Consider the following 18094-nt stretch of genomic DNA (forward strand, 5'->3'; position numbering starts at 1 on the left):
TATCATACACAGTTGGGAAGCAAGGGCTGGAACTTCTGATTCTCAGGCCATATGATTCTGGTGCCTGTAGACTCTCTGTCAACGAGGCAGCTTCAATTTGGATTGCTCTGAGGTATGAGGTAGGTGAGGAATGCCTCTCCCACTGGGGTCCTTGCTCAACATCCCACAACTGCTTGGAAGGATAGGCCAGGGCTGCCTAGACAGGGCTGTTTAGGAAGCCCCAGAAGTCTAAGAAAAGGACTAAATGCCAAATACTGTTTAGTTCTGTGTTTGAAGGTCAAGGACAATAAACACATTGGGTGTTGAATCAGCCCTACTGTTAGGTCAACCCTGGCCTTCTCAGGGATCTGCTGACTAGGACCGTTGGTTCCTCCTTATGGCCAAAGTCTTGCCTCCTCACATCTGTGACAAGGCCCAAACTCTGACTCCCTCCTGCAGGGTGAGCAGGGGCATACCACCCTTGGTTTTGAAAAGAGCCCAGCCTGGACTTGAGTGTCCAGCTCAGCTCTCTACTGGTGGTGCTGTCCTGTTCCTCATCTGAGAAGTCAGCTGTGGGGTCAGGGTAGGCCCCCAGCATCATGCCTAAGGGATGGGGAGCTCTAGGCCCACAGCCTGCTCTGCCCTGCCTTATGCTTACTGCCAACACACCAGTGATGCCCACTGTGGGCTGCCCAGGTCTTGGTTTGCTGGGCTTTCCCCTCTGTGAGCAGAGCACGTTCAAGCAGTCACCTCTCAGCTCTCCTCATACACCATGAAATACTGTTTCCTATTTCTGCTTTATTGTTATTTATACCCTCTATTCTTGCAGACAGGGTCTGAAATATTTCATTAGTCTCTCAAAAAAGTGTCTTGCTCAGAGTAGGTCTCAGTAAATATTGTCCACTGATCAACAAACTTATCTTGGATAAATCAGGACAGAAATCAAAGGGTTCTCAGTCTGCAGGTGTCTCATCTTCAAACAACTCCTATGCTTCTGTGTGGGCCTATGTGGCCCTTGTGGGCAGCCACACATGAACACAAGGGGACTTTAAGAAGGTCAATAAACTCTCTTGGGAAGTGGATCTCAAAACCAGGGAGTTGGGGCATGTGATCTCCTAATTGGGTAGGGATTAGGAACACTGGGAACAATGGCTACCTCCTGGAAAGGAAAAGGAATTAAATTTCCCAAGTTCACTGGACTCTCATGGGATCCTCATGGACACAGGACAGGGGACCCTCCCCCACCCCTAGCCATGCCCTCTGAGCAAAACACCCAACTGAGTGTTTTGCTACAGAGTGTTTCTCTGACCGGAACCATGAGGAGATCTGAATGCCTTTACTTTTTGGCAGACCCATTCGGCACTATTAGGGCTCCCAGCCTCAGAGGAAAAGAAACTTGTTACTTTTTTGGTGGTGCTGGGGATGGGAACCCAGAGACTCATGCCTGAGAGGCAAGTCATCTACTACTGAGGTACAACCTCAGCACTCCCCCTACTTTAAAAAATAAATCTTCTCTGCGTGTATTAACTAGCATGTCCCATCACCATTTAGTTCCCTTTTAAATCACCCGGATATGATCTACTTAGTGACATATTTAAGCAGCACACCGCCACGTGGTAAACATCATTTGGAGCAAGTCATGACTTTCCTAGAAAATCTCTGGGGAGGCAGGCAGGGGAAGAGTGAAGGCAGTGGAGAAGAGTCACACACAAGCTTGCTTTCGGAAAGTGAACGTCGGAGGCCTCGGCGAGGCCCCCGGAGGTCAGGAAGGCTGCCTCACTTCTTTTCCTTCACTAAGGGGTCCTCAAAACGCTTTGAGCGGACCCCCGCAGTGCACTTAGGCAGCTGAGGACACCCAGGTGCATGCGGGGCGGCCTGCGCTATGCGGCTGCGACTCCTGCCTCTCTGCGTGAAGGGAACGGAGGCGCTCACTAACCTGCGGTGCTCACCATGTACTTCCACTTGACCACATAGGCATCCCCCTCGTGGAACTGCCCGATGCTCTGCCTGGGGAGCCTGCTGTAGTCGAATTCCAGTATATGCCAGACATCCACAGAGATGCTGGCAATCTCGAAGTGCCTCCTGTCGTCCCCTTCCACCAGGCCGTAGCCTCGACCAATGTTCACCCCGTCCAGGATGGTGCCAGCTGTCATCTGGGGCACCGGCACCATTCGCGTGACATCGTATGGCCTGATGTCAGCCCTAAGGTCTTCCTACATGAGGACATAAAAACATCCAGTTACTTCTGGTCCTACAGTCGTACTAAATGATGCTTTGACTCTTTTTTTTGTGGTACTGGGGATCAAACTCAGGGCCTTGTGCTTGTGAAGCAGGCACTCTACCAGCTGAGCTATCTCTTTTTCTTTTTCTTTTCTTTGCAGTGCAAGGATGGAACCCAGGGTCTTGCAAATGCTAGGCAAGAGTTCTACCACTGGGGTAGATCCTTGGCCCTACTTCAACTGCCAATGGGACAATGTGAGAGTGCAGCTTTCACACTGTTTTCGGGGTGTGTGTCTGCTTTGAGGGGAAGGACTGGGGGAGGTCCGAACCCCCATCACAACAGTGAATGTAGAGTATACTAAAGGTGCTTTGCTCTTCTCTTAGTGTACCCTGCAAAGGCTTTTGGTGTCAAGGGCCCACACCCCTTTTTGGACTGATCCCTGGAATACCTTCTGCTGGCCAAGTTCTCCGGCGTTCTTCTCAATTGGTCTCTTCAGTTCAGTCCAATCAAGAAATTTCTCTTTGAACAAAATTGTTTCATTGTGCTCAGTAAGTCTCCCAAATATTGCCCAGTCAGGCCGCCCCTGTCCTTTTCTGCAGGGTGGAGTGGACAAGAAAAGAACCCGGATTCAGCCATGCCAAACAAAGGAAAGCAAATATGGCTACTGAAAACAAAAATAAATCAAAATATATGAGTAGTATATAGAACAAATGGTTTATATTTACTAATTTACCAAATAGGCAATCTGGAATTGATTTAGCCTGGTGCCTGGCAGGGCTTTGTGGGGATGATGTGCCTGAATGTGAACCAGGGAAGGACTGGGTTTTTCTCATATTCTAGCAAGTTCTTGTCATGAGCTGATGCACTGTTCTGGGAGCTCTGCAAGGCACAGTCACACGTATACCTCACTCACCTGCTGTGCCACCCAGTTACATGCAGACCGGCACCAAATCCCTCCAGTTAACCAACAGACCTAAGGAAGATGAACTTACCCTGAATTCTTTTGCCATGTTATGGCAAAGCTCTCCAGGGTACAGAGAGTCTCCTGTTACTAAAAGGAACAGACTCTACTTTCACCTATCATAAATTGAAGATATGCACATTTATTTCAGGCCACTGGACACAGTGGCAGACAGGAAAGGCACAATGACAGGAAAGAGCACAGCTCATGCTGGAGGGTTTGTGTACCTTCAGGATTTTAGAATTTGACACTGCACCAGAGAACACAGGAAATTTAGGAAAAGGTAGAGCTAAGCAAATACATGGTATACAGGACATAGCACAGAGAAGAATGGGTAGGTGTTTCTCCTCCTCCCAAACCAATCTTTGGCTGTGAATTGAGACCAAGATGCTATATCCATCAAACCGATCAGCTGTATTTTCAGTGTCCTACTGTATCCTGTTTCCATCACTTCCCATTTGTCCCTTTATTTTGTCATTGGTGCATTGTAATCATGCATAATAGTGAGATTCACTGTGGCACATTCATACATGCACATAACATAATTGGGTCAATTTCATTTCCCCATACTTCCCCTTTACTTTCCCTCCTCCTTCCCCAGTTTCCCTTTCTTTAATCTATTGGTTTCCCTTTGATTTTTAAGAGACCTCTTTTTTTTCTTTCTCTTTTCTCTCTAGCTACTACATATGAGAGAAAACATATAACCCTTGGCTTTCTGAGACTGGCTTATTTCACTTAATAGTCCTGGTCAAAAGTGGGAGAGGGGGCCGGTGTGTTCCTCTACCTCCTTCTTGATTCACACATTTGCCCAGGGCTGAGACATCACACTCAGAGGGTTTGAGCCTCCTAGTTTGTGGAGAAGGGCTGGGCTTGCAATCTTGCCTATACCTCAAAGTCCCTGGGGACCTTTTTTCAGCCTTACTGACACAGAAGCCCTATGCCTCAGGAGCTGAAGACACCTCTTTGGGACTGGGCCTGGCATGTGTTTTTTTTTTTTTTAAAAAGGTTCTCCAGTGGTTCTATTGCAGAGATGTTGGAAATCAGTGTGTTAGGTGCTTGGTCACTTACTTTCAGATCTGTGAACATGTCACTTTTAAATATAAATTGACCATCATGTAGATTCTATGTTTCATCATTATTTTTTATTTAAAACAATACAATTAGATAAAATAATCTAGGCTTCATTTCAAGTTCTTAAAACCCTGGTTGTTAAAGTACTAATGTTAAATGAACATTTGCTAAAGAAGGATTTAAAAAATTTTCACCACATTCACATAATTTAAAAGTGTTTTTTTAATTATAGAAAGAAACTGGTAATCAATAATTTTAAAGCATGAAACAAGGTAGGGAAGTTGAAATTTATACACTATTCTATGCTGTTTGGTAGCTTATCTATGTCTAATTTATTATAATGTAGCACAAATATTTTAAATGTTTTTGACAGGCCTGGTAGTTTAAAAAAACCAATTCTGTGCATGTAAGAATTCTTATTTTTCATGATGATATTTCTTACAGTTTGTTCATACCCTATGAATTTGCTAAAGCAATTTTAAAAGGTCTAGCCCACTATAGGGAATATTAAAATTACAATTATTATTTCAATATCATATTCTTATCCTTCACCCCAAAAGGCAAAAGGCACAAACCTATATTGCCAAATGCCAAATAAATCTTAGGACTGAAGGGCTATGCTCAGAAGGTAGGGAATCAGAAGGAAACAAGTGGCTGTGCACCTTCAGATCTATGGCAGAATTGCAGATCCCAGGAAGCCTTTCAGATCAGCAGGAAATGTGTTTAAACGATTGCTGCTCATCTGCTGCAATAGCACCTGGAAGGCTACAGGGGAGAACTATTCGTCTACTTCAACAAATTAATACAACACAAACACTCCTGAAGACTACAAAAATCCATATTTCTCTATTAGTTAGGAAAAAGCTAGAGAAACGTTTGTGACTATTCGTGGTCCAGGGCATGTAATCATTTATGAGAACTGACACCTCTGTGGAAAGAGTGACAGTTACATGGATGTGAACTGGGCCTGCAGAGGGATTGTGCTCACTATACACGCTGCACAGGGACTGCGGGAGTACCTGGGAATCAGCGGATTGCATTCTCCGGGATCCAGTGGATTGATGTCACAATTCTCGTAGTCGAAGGTGCCATTCCACAAGTGCTTTGCCAGCTGAAATGCTATTTTGCGCTGGGCCAAGGTGACTTCTTTCCCATGCCACACGTAAACTTCACTACCAAAATCAAACACCAGGACCTGGGAAATGGACAAGAGAATTTGCTCACTTCAAGGACATGCTCCAGCTGAGTCAGGTCTTGGGAGATAGTGAGTCAAATGGGTGAAGATAAATCCTACTGGGGAACCCATACAAACACAGGAAGGTCACAAGATCTGACCAGCTGGCACTGCCCTGCCAAGCCAGCCTCTGCCCCTGGGATCTGCATAGGGGGTGATTTCCTCCTTGTTCTAAATGCCCAAGTTAATGATTCTTCCTCTGAACTCTCAAACCATTTAAAATGTCTGATTCACAAAGGAGTTATTTAAGTATCTCTTCTTATCTTCTTCCCTCTCCCTCTTGTTTCTCCCTCCCTCACTTGTTCATTCATTCACTTAACATTTACAGGTCACTTCATATATGCCTGGTACTGAGGATCCAATGAAGTCCTCTCTCTGTGTACAATTTTAAGATCCTTAAGGGCAGAGATCATATCATGCTTACAGTAGGGTCTTACTACTGAGTGTTTGCTGAATGAACACATGAATGTAATGCCATTTCTGATTTTCATGCCTATAGTGTATTCCACTTTTTCTTCTGAGAGGTTTCTTCCTTAATTTCCAGCAATCCAAGTTCTACTTAACTCTAAACTAGGCTCAGTTTCTTTAAAATATGATTCCTCATTATTTATTTTTCCATGACCTTCCCCCCCCCACTTTAATGCCCATACATATCATACACCCAATTCAGCTTTGGGTTATAATCTTTCCAACATGCTTCTGAAACTCAATGAAATTAAAGGTCCCTTTGTATCTTCTGCTTTTTTTCTCAACACTGAGAATATTTAATGGTTCTAGATATGTATGTAATGAATAAATATTTACTGGTGTAAGTGGGGGAAAAGGCACATTACTTGGCAAATCCATGAATTAAATATATATGAATCTATTATTCCTGGAGCTTAAGGACTAAAAAATGCTTTATTTAATCTTTATACAAAATTCAAGAGACAGGGTTGAATAATGCTTCCATTTTGTCCAAAATATATAAGCCTTCAACCCATGCCGTTTTTGCACAATATTCTGAATTCTGTATTAGTATTTCAGATGGCAGTAATGGTTTAAAATTCTAAATAAATATCCTCTAAAGAGCTATGGTGATTGACAACTGGCACTAACTCCGACTAACCTTTCCTGGGCACTTCCTGTCTATTTTGGGGGGCAGCCCTGTGCAGAGCACTTGGGTGTGCTCTTGTTGAAGCACTGTACCTCTTTTTGTTGCAGAAGGGAGCACTTTGGGATTTTCCCCCAGTAGTTATCATCAGGAACGAGTTTGTCATCCGTCAAACGGTAAATACAGTTTGTTTCTATTATGGCTGTCTCATACAGTTCATCTTCTTTAGGGTCTCCGGCACCTTTGCGGTGGGAACAATAGGAGAGCATCATATTTTACATCAAAAAGTTGCTGGTTTAGAAGAATAAACTAAGGGAGAAGAAAGAAAGTTCAGATTTTATCAGTCTCTGAAATGCAGTCAGCTCTTACTCTGGTAACTGGTTTGGCCACCCAGGAGCTTCCAGAAGTCTTTGGCTGCGTGAGTGTGCGTATTGATTCCTTCTTCTAAGGTTTGGATGTATGTAGCTCTACAACCAAGTTCCCTCTTTGTCTGAATTAAAGTTGCGAGTTCTGAAGCCTAAATAAAGAGAGAAACACAATCACCTGGCTAGAAAAGTCTGTGGCTGGATGGAGAGGCACACAGCAATAGTTCTCAGTCTTTAATATTCAACAGATCAGATCTGATGCTTTGGAAAACTACCCATTCCTTGGGTTTTACTGTTTTGGGGATTTTCATTCAAAAGATCTATGGCAGAACTTCCTAGGGGTCTGGGATAAAGGGCTTTAAAGTGGTTCAGTTCCTTTTTAACACAGGAACAGGAATAAATCCAGGACTTTAAAACTGTAGGCACAGGTCACAGTCCTTCTGAAAAGTCCCACGTTAGCCCCTCATGAAAGCTCCTTTGAGAGACACTCAAGAGGACATACCACCTGTCCCTTTTCCCTTAAATGACACACCCAGCATTTGGAAAGCTCTGTAGGGATCTGGCAGCTGGGAGAACATTCCATCCGTGTGTAGAGGAGGCGTTCACTGAAGCATTTTATTATGCAGACACCCACCTTTGCCTTCTCGATGACATTTGCAAACTCTCCCACCCACAGGAAGCAGAACTGGGGAGAGAGCAGAAGGAAGCAGTCCCCGCTGTTGAGTGACGAGGCACGAGGTTCCACCAGCCTTGTCTGCACGTGTCTTCTTCCTGGACAGGAGGCCCAGAGTCACCATTTGCCCGCTGGGGCTAGGACACATCCACAGCTGAAGCATCACTGCTACAGACTACCAAGTGTAAGAACTCTTGTCTCCTAAAGACCTCCCCTAACACTGGGTGGCAGGGAGAGGGATTTAAAAGGGGCAACAGGAAGACAGCATTCGATGACTTCCTCTAGCTTGCCCAAATGTGCTTCCTAGGACAGTGTCTTGTATAGCATGGGCATGGGTGCAGTAAGGTTCCCTCCTCCAGGAAGCTGGCAAACGTGCTCCTTTCCTCTTCCTTACTCTCCTAGAGCTTTCCGCCCAGCCCACGTGGCTCCTACCCTTGACATCTCTGGCTGTGCTGCAGGGAAAGGCAGGCCTTTCTGTAGGATCTCCTTCCTGTGGAGTTTTCAACACCTTTTCCTAAGGATTTATAGGTTTTGAGCTATCCACAATCACACAGAGATTAGGTCTAACCTAATCTCTAGGTTAGACCATGGGAACTGAGATTGGCTACTGGAGCTTGTCACCGGTCTTTTAAATACACTAAAAAGGGCGGTGGTTTTGCCAAAGCACACAGGAAACCCCTCAGAGGTGGAGGATATATCCATCCTCCTCGTAATGATCCATCTACAGGGGTTGCCACTAGGAGGCAGCGAAGCCTCTCTCCTCACAGCCCAGGGCTTCCCTGTTGTCTTCGAAGTCTCTCTGACTATGGATAAAAGGGCAGGAGAGTGGAATCAGTCTGCCTCATTTGCTTCCACTTTCATTTGATTCCTTCCCCAGCAAGGTGCCCTCCTCCCTCTGGCCTGCACGGATCCTTATCTCAGTAAGGAGAACTGAACAGAGGGTGGAGACCCCTTCGGGTGACTTAGGGCACACCTGGTGATGGTGTGGCAGCATTAGGGCATGGGCCATGGTGCCAGAGAAAGCAGAAGCAAAAGCAAAGAGATTCCAGAAGGGGAAGAGACCTGATTCCACTCCAGTTCTGCCACTCAGTAGCTGCTGTGACCTTCAGCATGTCACTAGCCTCTTCAAGTCCCCATGGGCAGAGAATGTCTTAGGGGATTTTTTGACCCTGGAGTGAGAGGAGGTAGCAGAATACTGGGTACATGGTAGATGCTCAGAAAGCAGGAAGGCCCTCTCCATCACAGGGGAGGAAGGGAGCAGTCAGGACCAGATAGAAACCACAGGTCGGCATGTCATTCCTCTATGCGGCTCAGAGGTACCTTTGATCTGCAACAACATCAGTTTCTTGTAGGGCACTGCGCTGTTGTTAGAATTCTGCTCCGTCAGGTTGACACTCCGCAGGATGACGCTGCTGAAGTTCTCCTTGCTGGCTAACCCTGCCAGAGTAGCTTCCGTGAAGTTGGAGTTGGAGGACACTGCGGGGGAAGGTCGAAGGGGGAAAGCAACACAGAGGGAAGCAAAACAGTCAGATGAGTTGACAATGTTCACAATCAGAAATTCTTCCCTACTCCCTGCTTTTGTCTTTGAAAGTTGATCTGAGGGGTAGGCATGATCTAGTTTGATTATCTATGCCATTCAATGCTCAATTGCTATGTAAAGAACTAACTGTGGTACATAAATCTATGGGATGTAAGTATAAACTGCTTGTTGACAAGTGTCACACCTCACCATGCAGAGGGACGAATGAGTGGCAGCGAGGACCAGTCACTTTGTTATAAAAGCAGGTATTGAAGTCATTTGTTCAGTTCCACTGAAAGCTGTTACACTTCCTAACAACTGGTAGGTGCTGGATATAGTCCCAAGGAACACTCTTGATGGCTTTCACCAGAAGTCTTGATATGCAGAGAAGTCGACATTCAGTTCTAACCCTTTTCTGGAGGCAGTGATCAACTAGGTAAGGTCCTCTGCTCTCAAACCTAAGACTGTAAGTACAGGATACTGGACCAACAAATATCTGTGGATCAGTCATCACAAAGCCATCCTCTGAGCCCCACAGAAGTGGAGGTAGTAGAAAGAATATGTAACCTATGTAAAAATAAATCTTGAGTTCTCCAATTCATTGTTTAAAAAAAAAAAAAAAAGTATATGCTGAGCCAGGTGTGGTGGCGCACATCTGTAATCCCAGTGGCTTGGGAGGCTGGAGCAGAAGTTCAAAGTCAGCCTCAGCAATTTAGAAAGGCCTTTAATAAGGCAATTTGGTAAGACCCTGTCTCTAAATAAAATATTCAAGAAAGGACTGGGGATGTTGCTCAGTGGTTAAGCACCCCTGAGTTCAATCCTTGGTTAAAAAAAAAAGTATATGCTGAAGCAAAATTCAGAAAATTATTTCATTGGGATTAAGGTCTAATGCTAAAAAAATATATCTTGTTACTTCATAATTCCTTAGTATTATAATGAAAAGATTCACCCACTTCATCTAAACACTATATTTCTAAGAAATGCCTCTGGCATTTTCAGGGGATTCTTGGAAGCCTGGACTTGGCATTTGGGTTTAACAGCGCACTTGTTGAACAACTGGGAGAGGAGAAGGTTTGAGGAAATTGGTTTATGACATGCTACAGAGAAATTAAAAGTATAGTGAGAATACTCAAAATATCAAGATTATGCTGGCCATGAAGATTATGCTTCGCCATGAAAATCGATATTTCAGAGCAATGAAATCCCACATTATCAGGCAGATAAAAGCAGAGACACTTGGTTTGAAACGGAGGAAGTGGCCTTCCAGTTCACTCTCCATTGGTGACCCTATCCCCGTTCCTACCATCCACCCAACTCCGGCAGCCTGAGGGGCCTCTATCAAAGACAATTGGAAAGCATTACTTTGTGCATTACTTAATAATATGCAAATCTAGGATTAGGAAAAGCAGTGGCTTGGGATGTTTTCTCATAAGAGATCAAATAAATGGTCTGCTCTTAAAAGTGAAGAATTATTATTTTTTGACTCTATTGGACTGAAAATGGACTGAAATTACAAAATCCAGAAAATCTTTTTTCTCCAACTTCTTGGGACAAACTCAAGGAAAATTTAAATTACCCACACTTAATTGGTGTCCTCTGAGCACCTTTAAACGGGAAATGATTTTAAAACAATCAGAAACCCAGATCCCAAGTGCACAGCGGGATGGTGGTGCCGAATACCCACTCTTTTCCACTTTCATCCGCTTTGACTCCATGAAGGCGACGTTCAGCCTCTGCTCAGTGTACTCCTGAAGGAGATCCTCTCTTGCCGCCAGCATTTTCAGGGGATTCTTGGAAGCCTGGACTCGGCGTTTGGGTCTAACAGCACGCTTGTGCTCAGCCACGGAAGACGTCAACCTGTGGGGTGAAGCACAGCTGCTGCTTAGTCTGTAGTATCAGCCACACCCGGTTTGCGTTTCTCATACCTAGAGCAACAGACTCCACAATCCTAAATCTTTCATTATAAATCTCATGGCTCCGCCCACCACCACGCCCCTTGGAGGAGGGAGGGAGAATCCAGCCTGAGTTCAAGATCTAGCACAATCCCAGAAGCCCCGCCCGCTCATGTGCCCTGGTCTCTGCCTGCTGGGGCGCCCGGTGCTTCAGGGGGCAGCTCACTCCACCGTTTAGACAGCTCTGAAGTTAGGACGACCTTGTCCTTCTCATACCCTGTCCTGTAATTCCTCTTTGGAATTATACACCCGTCTTCCTTTGCATCACCAGCAGACAACCATGGACCCTCCATTCAATCCTCTTTGCTCCAGACTGAAGTTTCTTTTTATATAGTTCACTCATCATCCCTCTGTGACTACCTTCTGTGGGACCCACTGGCCCCTCGAGAAAAACAGCCACAATTCTGAAAAGTGTTTTGAAATAAAATAGGCCTGCAAAATCATCCGTGACACCTTCTCATACTTTCACAAGTCTGAGGGCTAACGCCCAGCCTGGGAGATGGTGGTCTAGTTACATGTTGCCCCAACAGAGTCCCACTGCTACACTCAGCTTCCAAGTGCATGGGTCCCTGTGCCCGTTGTCTTTCTGCATACACATATACACATAAGTGAATTATTATTTATAAGAATTTAAACAATGACAACTGGGCGAGGAGAAGGTTGAGAAATGACTAGATAACCATGTATGTGAATACCCCAAATATAATTTTAAGGTGAGAAATGGCAGACTGCTTATTTTTTAAGGTGGGAAATATAAATGTGCAAATAGAAACAAATTGAACAAATTGCAATAGGCAAAAAATGTATCAGGAGTGGTTCACAGAAAAACTTAATGACTAAACAGATTTCCAGAAGAGAAGAGGTGCTGGGTAGCTGTGCCTGCCTGCTTCTGCTAACAGCATCTGGGTTTTCTCTTGGGGCAACCACCCCACCGCACCCCCACCCCAGCTCTGAGGGGATCTAGAATGGCTCTGACCAATCAGCAACTCCTTGGCCTTAAGGAAGGCTTTAGGGGTGGACTTAGGACTCAAGCCAGAGCAATGAAAACTGAACCTGGAACTTCTGCTGGAAGGACTGGGAAAAGAAGCTGCCTGTGTTGGGTTGGCCAAAGAGGTGACCTGTAAATCCAGAGCTTGGGGTAGCCACCTGCCATCCCCTGGTTACAGCTCTGTCACGAGTAAAGCAGCTCAAGGGAAAACAGCCATGAGACGGACCATGTTCTGATGAGCATCCCATCTTGAGGTCACACCTGCACTTTTCAGCATGTGAACCTGTCAATCTTAGAATTTCTTTTGCTGAAGTCAGTTTGACTTAGGTGTTTTGCCCAGTAGTTGGCAATTGCAACTGATGGAATCCTAAATTCAAAATAACTTTCCTTGGGTGGTTTAGTTATGTTCTCATATGAACAAAGGCCTTTGTACATCACTGAGAAAACCCTAAGATCTATAGATTTTGTACATTATTGGAAGGTAAGTAATATTTTCCTCTGATATTCTAGTTAGTTGTACTTATTTAAGCTCATATCATCCAAATATTTTTCAGTGATAAATAGGAATCTAGTATGTCAAAGGAAACAGGTGTAGAAAGGTCTGCTAAGTTATATTAAAATAAAAAACCCTGCAAAATAAATATTCAAGTGATGTGAAAAAGTCCAGTAATACCACTCTTATGGAACAGGGAAAACATCTGTGGTACACATGTCTGTCCAAACACACATCTGGTCCAGAGCATGCATGCCTTACTCCCTGGCAGCACTATGCACCTGGCTCTAGAGAAACACTATGGCTGTAATGACTTCAGAGAAGATAACATGGTGACAAAGTTCCCTGTGAAAGGACCGTGTGGACGCAGGGGAAGGAAGTCCTTCCCAGTGGAGGAAAGATGGAGACCAAAATAACTCACTTGGGTGCAAAAGGATCGAAAATAACATCAAAGTCCTCCTGCAGCTCCACAGGACTTTTTGGTGTATTACAATCCACGCTTCGGTAAAATTTGGCAAAGGTTTCATCATCATCCAACTTCATCACCTCCTTAACAGATTTACGGGTGACGGTGAGAACTGTTTCTTGCATCCCACCAACTATCAATAAATAAGCAAATTAAAAAAAAATGAGTTCTGTAAAAATAGTTGCTCTGACAAAAACTTCCAGTATTTCAAAAAGTATCTCACCACAAGTTCCAGGAGCGGAGAAAACATGATAGTGATGCCTGTGGTCCTGAGGTTGCTTGCTGGGCCCTTACCTGACTTCTCATGTGAGGATTTCCCACCCGTACAAAAGTGGTGGGAGGAGGGAGGCTGAACTTGTGGCACAAAAGCACTGAGCATTTTTGATCCTGACCTCTCTCTGCTGGTGGGACAACTAACCTCAGCCTTATTCCGTTTTAGGCATCAGCAAACTTTCTGCAAAGGACTAGCGGTAAATATTTTAAGTTTTGCATAGGGACTCATATGGCCTATGTTAGAACTACTCAGTTCTGCTGTGATAGTGCCAAAGGGGCTACTGACAATACAGTCACAATTGGACACAGCTGTGTTCCAATAAAACTTTATTTACAAAGACAGGTGGAGAGCTAGATTTGGCCATGGTCATTGTTGGCTGACCCATGGGCTAGATCACTGTTACATGTATGCAATAAACATTTCACTGTTAGCATTCCTTGCTTAGCCAATTTAGTGTATTAAACGTTCATATCTCTGGTTTATAGGGGTTGTTTATAGTATTTTCAAGTTTTTAGAGGCATTTTCAATAGCAGGGACTCCTAGTATCTGATTTTGATAAACTGCAAGTACTGGACATTTTTTATGAAGAGATAAAAGGCTATTTCAGCATATTATTCTTTTTTGGACTTTCATTGACTTTTGTACTAACATATTTATTTAAATATATATTCACTAGGATTTTCTTTTAAAAATCCTTCGTGATTATAGGAAAGAATACAAGCTTTTAACTAATTAGAAATTGATACATACAATTTAAAGTTCACCACAGATTACGTTGATTTTTCATATGTATATCAATATGAGTTCAGGGTTACAAGCAAAATTACTGAGTTCACAAATTTTGACTCGATGACATCCTAAGGTTTAGATTCAGGAAAAATATGTTAACTTTGAGTCCCCAATTCAGTACATGATCAAGGGAATTAGAGCTTGATAGTCTAATTGGTCTTCATCAAACGTCAGTTTTTGAATGATAACAAGAAAGATGATACTTACAATATGAATTAATAAAGCTATAATTGAAAGAAGACAGTTTACTTGAGGTGAAAAAGCAAACAATTAGGATTTGGAGATTTTAAGAGGGAAGCAGGTTTGTTAGGTTTTCTTATTGACTCATTAAAAATACAAAGCTTGAGGTGCTATAAGGATTTAAGACAAGGCTTCCTTCCTGGCTTCTGCATGTACCTTTGTTATTCAGCCTTCTTAGAAAGGTTTCCAGCCTGTCCAACTTCAGGTCCGATTCCAACTGCATATCTGGTCTGGCTTCAATATCTAAGCAAGTAGAAACCATCAGTGAGAGAGTGTCATGAGGACTCTTCTGGTCAGAAACTCAAGACACATTGGGCACCTTGGTGACTTACCTTCTTGGGGTTTGGAAACTGGTGTAGTGCCCCTTGATTTATTGCAAATAGGGGATGCTACAGGAGTTATGGCGGTGGGTGATGCTAAACCTGCAGAACAAATGATGGAGCAAGTTAGCATCTTAAAAATTACTTCTCTAAATTCCATGACCCTGATGCATCTCCATGCGTCCCAGCATAGATTGTACAACTTATAATAATTCACATCCATGCATCCATGTGTACATACATGCATGTACATTGGGCAGGTACCGTGACCATGCAGAACAAATGCAACTGTAGAGAGGATTTTATTACTTCAAAGAGCTAAGTAGCTGGCAAGCTGATATTCCAAATGAGCAATGAAGATGTGGGAAACATGTCGATGATCCAAAAATGGAATAAAGGAGTGTACAAAGCAATCACATATGCTTGAACAAATGAAATTATGGGTTCTGAAGGCCTTTTTGGGAGTAACAGGGGACACTGAGGAGAAAGCATATATACACCATCTCCCACAGAGGAAATTGAGAATAAGCTGTGTCACACTAGCCAGCAAGTGGTTCCAGCATTGGAGTTTTCCTCCAGGCTGAGGGGAGGCAGGGACAATCCAGCCTTGTGGGCATTCCACAGACAGTCACCCAAAGAGTGCTGATCAGTCAGAGGAAAGACACAGAGAATATGCATCTAAACTGATGTGTGATTGTTGGAGGGTCATTCCCAGCTCAGATGTGACTGAAAACTGGAAATAGGCTTTCTCATATATTTATTGAGAAGCAATAAAAGGGCATATTTCAGCATCAAGAAGGTATCTTGCTGGAACCAGAAAACTTAATAAAGAGAAAACAATTTTTTTTTTCTAACCTAAGTAGAAAGAACTGGAAAAAGAAGTACTTACTGCCTTTATAAGGAATAAAATGAGATGTTAATGTTCTTTGTATTCCTTTGTAACAAATGTGAAATCCTTGGATGACATTGCCCCTTTATGCATCCCCTGAAAACATCCAGAGGATACTGTAAATCACTATCACTTACAAGCAAAATGAATGACTCTGCTCCTTCCTCCTGTCAGCTGGAGAAGTACTATAGCATAAAAAAATTTAAAGCAAAATACCAAGAAGTGGCTTACTACTTAAGTTTTAGGTAATATTCTGAAAACACTTCTCAATATATACATATATTTGCATATATATTTGCAAATATATGTGCATACAATTAAAATTTTGTTTAAATTGCCAGACCTGCAAAGGGTTTATATCAGTGAGAAAGTAGACTTTCTTGAAAGTTTCTGCCAGAATGGGGCAGAAAGTCATGACCTACTCAAAGGATGCTTAAAACAAATCAGAAGAATTCATTAGTGCAGAGGTTGTTAACTCTGAAGTTAATAAACAGGACTGACTAAGAAGCCTGTATTTCCAAAGTAGCCAGCCAAATCTTCCCTTTCTACTGTCTGGGCACCAGGCAAATCCCTCTGCTATGGCGCCCCCTGCTGCCCATTATGTGCTAGTGCCCAAAAGGACTACCAGAGAAGGGACATTGCTTTCCCAGCTAGGGATAAGGATTTTGCTCCAAGGAAGCAGGGTATACAGATTTAAATGACAAAATGTTAGAACGAACTGAAGCCCTCCATCATACCTCTTTTTAATTCATTCTAGATGCAATAAGTGACCTTTGGGAATATTTTAGCATCTCTTATTCAAAGGCATGTGCTGAGTACCCTTCTTCCAGGACACTACAGAAACCTTGTGGAGTGCCGATTGTTACATGGAACCTAGGGCTATCCACAAGAGAGAAGGGTTCCCCCACCACATTTTTTATTGGTTCATTACAGTTGTACATAATGATAGGATTTGCTGTTACATGTTTGTATATGTACACAATATAACAATATAATTTAGCCAATCTCACTCCCCAGTCATTAAATATTCTTTTTCCCCCCTTTCCCTTTCTTCCTTCCTTACTCTCATTCATCTTCTACTACAAAGGAGAAGGTTCTAATGAGGTAAGGGGTGCCTAGAGCTTCCCAGGGTGAGAGAATGAAAATCGGAGTCCAGTGTGCCATGCCCAACTGGTTGGTTGCTGCAGGGCACCCTTAGAACTTGTGAGATGAGAAGTCTCTGTGGTTGTCTTAGAGGGGGCTATTTTATTCTGCAGTGAATGTAAATTGGGTGCCAGATTACTGTAGATCAAAAAGAGCTAATGGTTGAGGGCTGGGGACATAACGCAGAGGTAGAGCACTTGCCTAGCATGTGCAAACCCTGGGTTCAGTCTCTAGTACCTCCAAAAATAAAAATAAAAAAGAGCTAATGGTTCAAGTGAAACCAGTAGATGGTAACAAATGTTAGAGAAACAGGATACAGTTTTTTCATTAGATTAAAATGTAAGAAAATTATTTCTTGAATAAACCATATATATATATATATATATCACCTATTAAATAAATATCCTGATTTATTCAGGAAAATGGGAAAACAAACTCATCTACTGAGGAGTAGGAACTATTCGTTATTCAAATCTGCATAAGAGTAAATATATTTTCTCTGACATCAATGTGAATAAGGACACAGGGACAACAGTATTTGGTAATGGGATAAAGGAGTATACAAATAAAATATGATTTTTAAGATGGGAGAGGGAAAAAGAAACCAAAGAAAAAAGTCATTGGAATAAAAATGGAGCTAGAAGTTGGAAGACTTGAGCTCTGTTTCAAGTTCTTAGCTCCAGTTATATTTAATCAAGAAGATTTGCTTTTGTCACCCAAGGGTCTGCTTTTGTGAATGAAGGGATGGGGCTTATACTAAAGTAGTTTAAACAGATTATACAGTTCTGTGATTTGATGAAAAAAAAATAGTCAAATACTATCTCATTCTGTAAGAGTAAATTATCTTCTGCTGTCCTTTGACAATTTCAGGATTAAGTAAGAATAGAAAGGATTCTTTCACTAAGATTTCAGTTAATCATGACTACAACTCAGGGGTTACTGCTCCCTCCCTTGCTCTCTTTGCAAACATTTATTATGTGCCCACAGTGAGTCAGGATTTCTATTCATCAGAGTGAGGATTCCTAGAGCAAAACCTACAAAGTTGACAACATACTGATGTTAAGACTAAGTGAATGTTAAAACTTTCACCATTATCTCAGGAAATTTTCTTTTAGAAAATAGCTTGGAAATTGATGGTATGCACATAACAGGTAATGAAGGGAAACCAAAAATTAACCAAGTCCCTCCAGATATATAAAATAAAGGCCCAAATAGTCCCATGGGGTCTCAAAGCTCTCCAGCAACTCTCCTAATCACATGACACGTTAATGTCATGTCTTTGGATAAAGGTTTCAAAGCAGTTGTAACTCCTCTGCTGCAGAGAAATGACTGACTGCAAGGAACACCCCCCACTCCACCCCCTGTCTGATTTGATGGAAAGGAACCCAGGAATTAGCCTAAACTGGAGAGGAGATAGACTCCTT

The 18094-nt window shown here is 42.9% G+C and overlaps 1 protein-coding gene across 16 annotated transcripts in view; it reads right to left on the reverse strand.

The window, feature by feature from the left end:
* Positions 1-18094, reverse strand: part of SVIL (supervillin) — a 226051-nt gene that overhangs the window by 18697 nt on the left and 189260 nt on the right. For all 16 annotated transcript variants that reach the window (XM_079105799.1, XM_079105791.1, XM_079105793.1 and 13 more), the window contains 11 exons: positions 14651-14740; positions 14475-14561; positions 12971-13148; positions 10801-10973; positions 8918-9073; positions 7559-7695; positions 6929-7076; positions 6655-6800; positions 5252-5427; positions 2649-2793; positions 1916-2192 (listed from right to left, as the gene is read on the reverse strand). In XM_079105799.1, coding sequence (XP_078961925.1) covers positions 1916-2192; positions 2649-2793; positions 5252-5427; positions 6655-6800; positions 6929-7076; positions 7559-7695; positions 8918-9073; positions 10801-10973; positions 12971-13148; positions 14475-14561; positions 14651-14740 — 1713 coding nt within the window. The remainder of the gene's footprint in view (positions 1-1915; positions 2193-2648; positions 2794-5251; positions 5428-6654; positions 6801-6928; positions 7077-7558; positions 7696-8917; positions 9074-10800; positions 10974-12970; positions 13149-14474; positions 14562-14650; positions 14741-18094) is intronic.

This window comes from Sciurus vulgaris, assembly GCF_902686455.1.
Source record: "Sciurus vulgaris genome assembly, chromosome: 12".
Taxonomy (NCBI): Eukaryota; Metazoa; Chordata; class Mammalia; order Rodentia; family Sciuridae; genus Sciurus; species Sciurus vulgaris.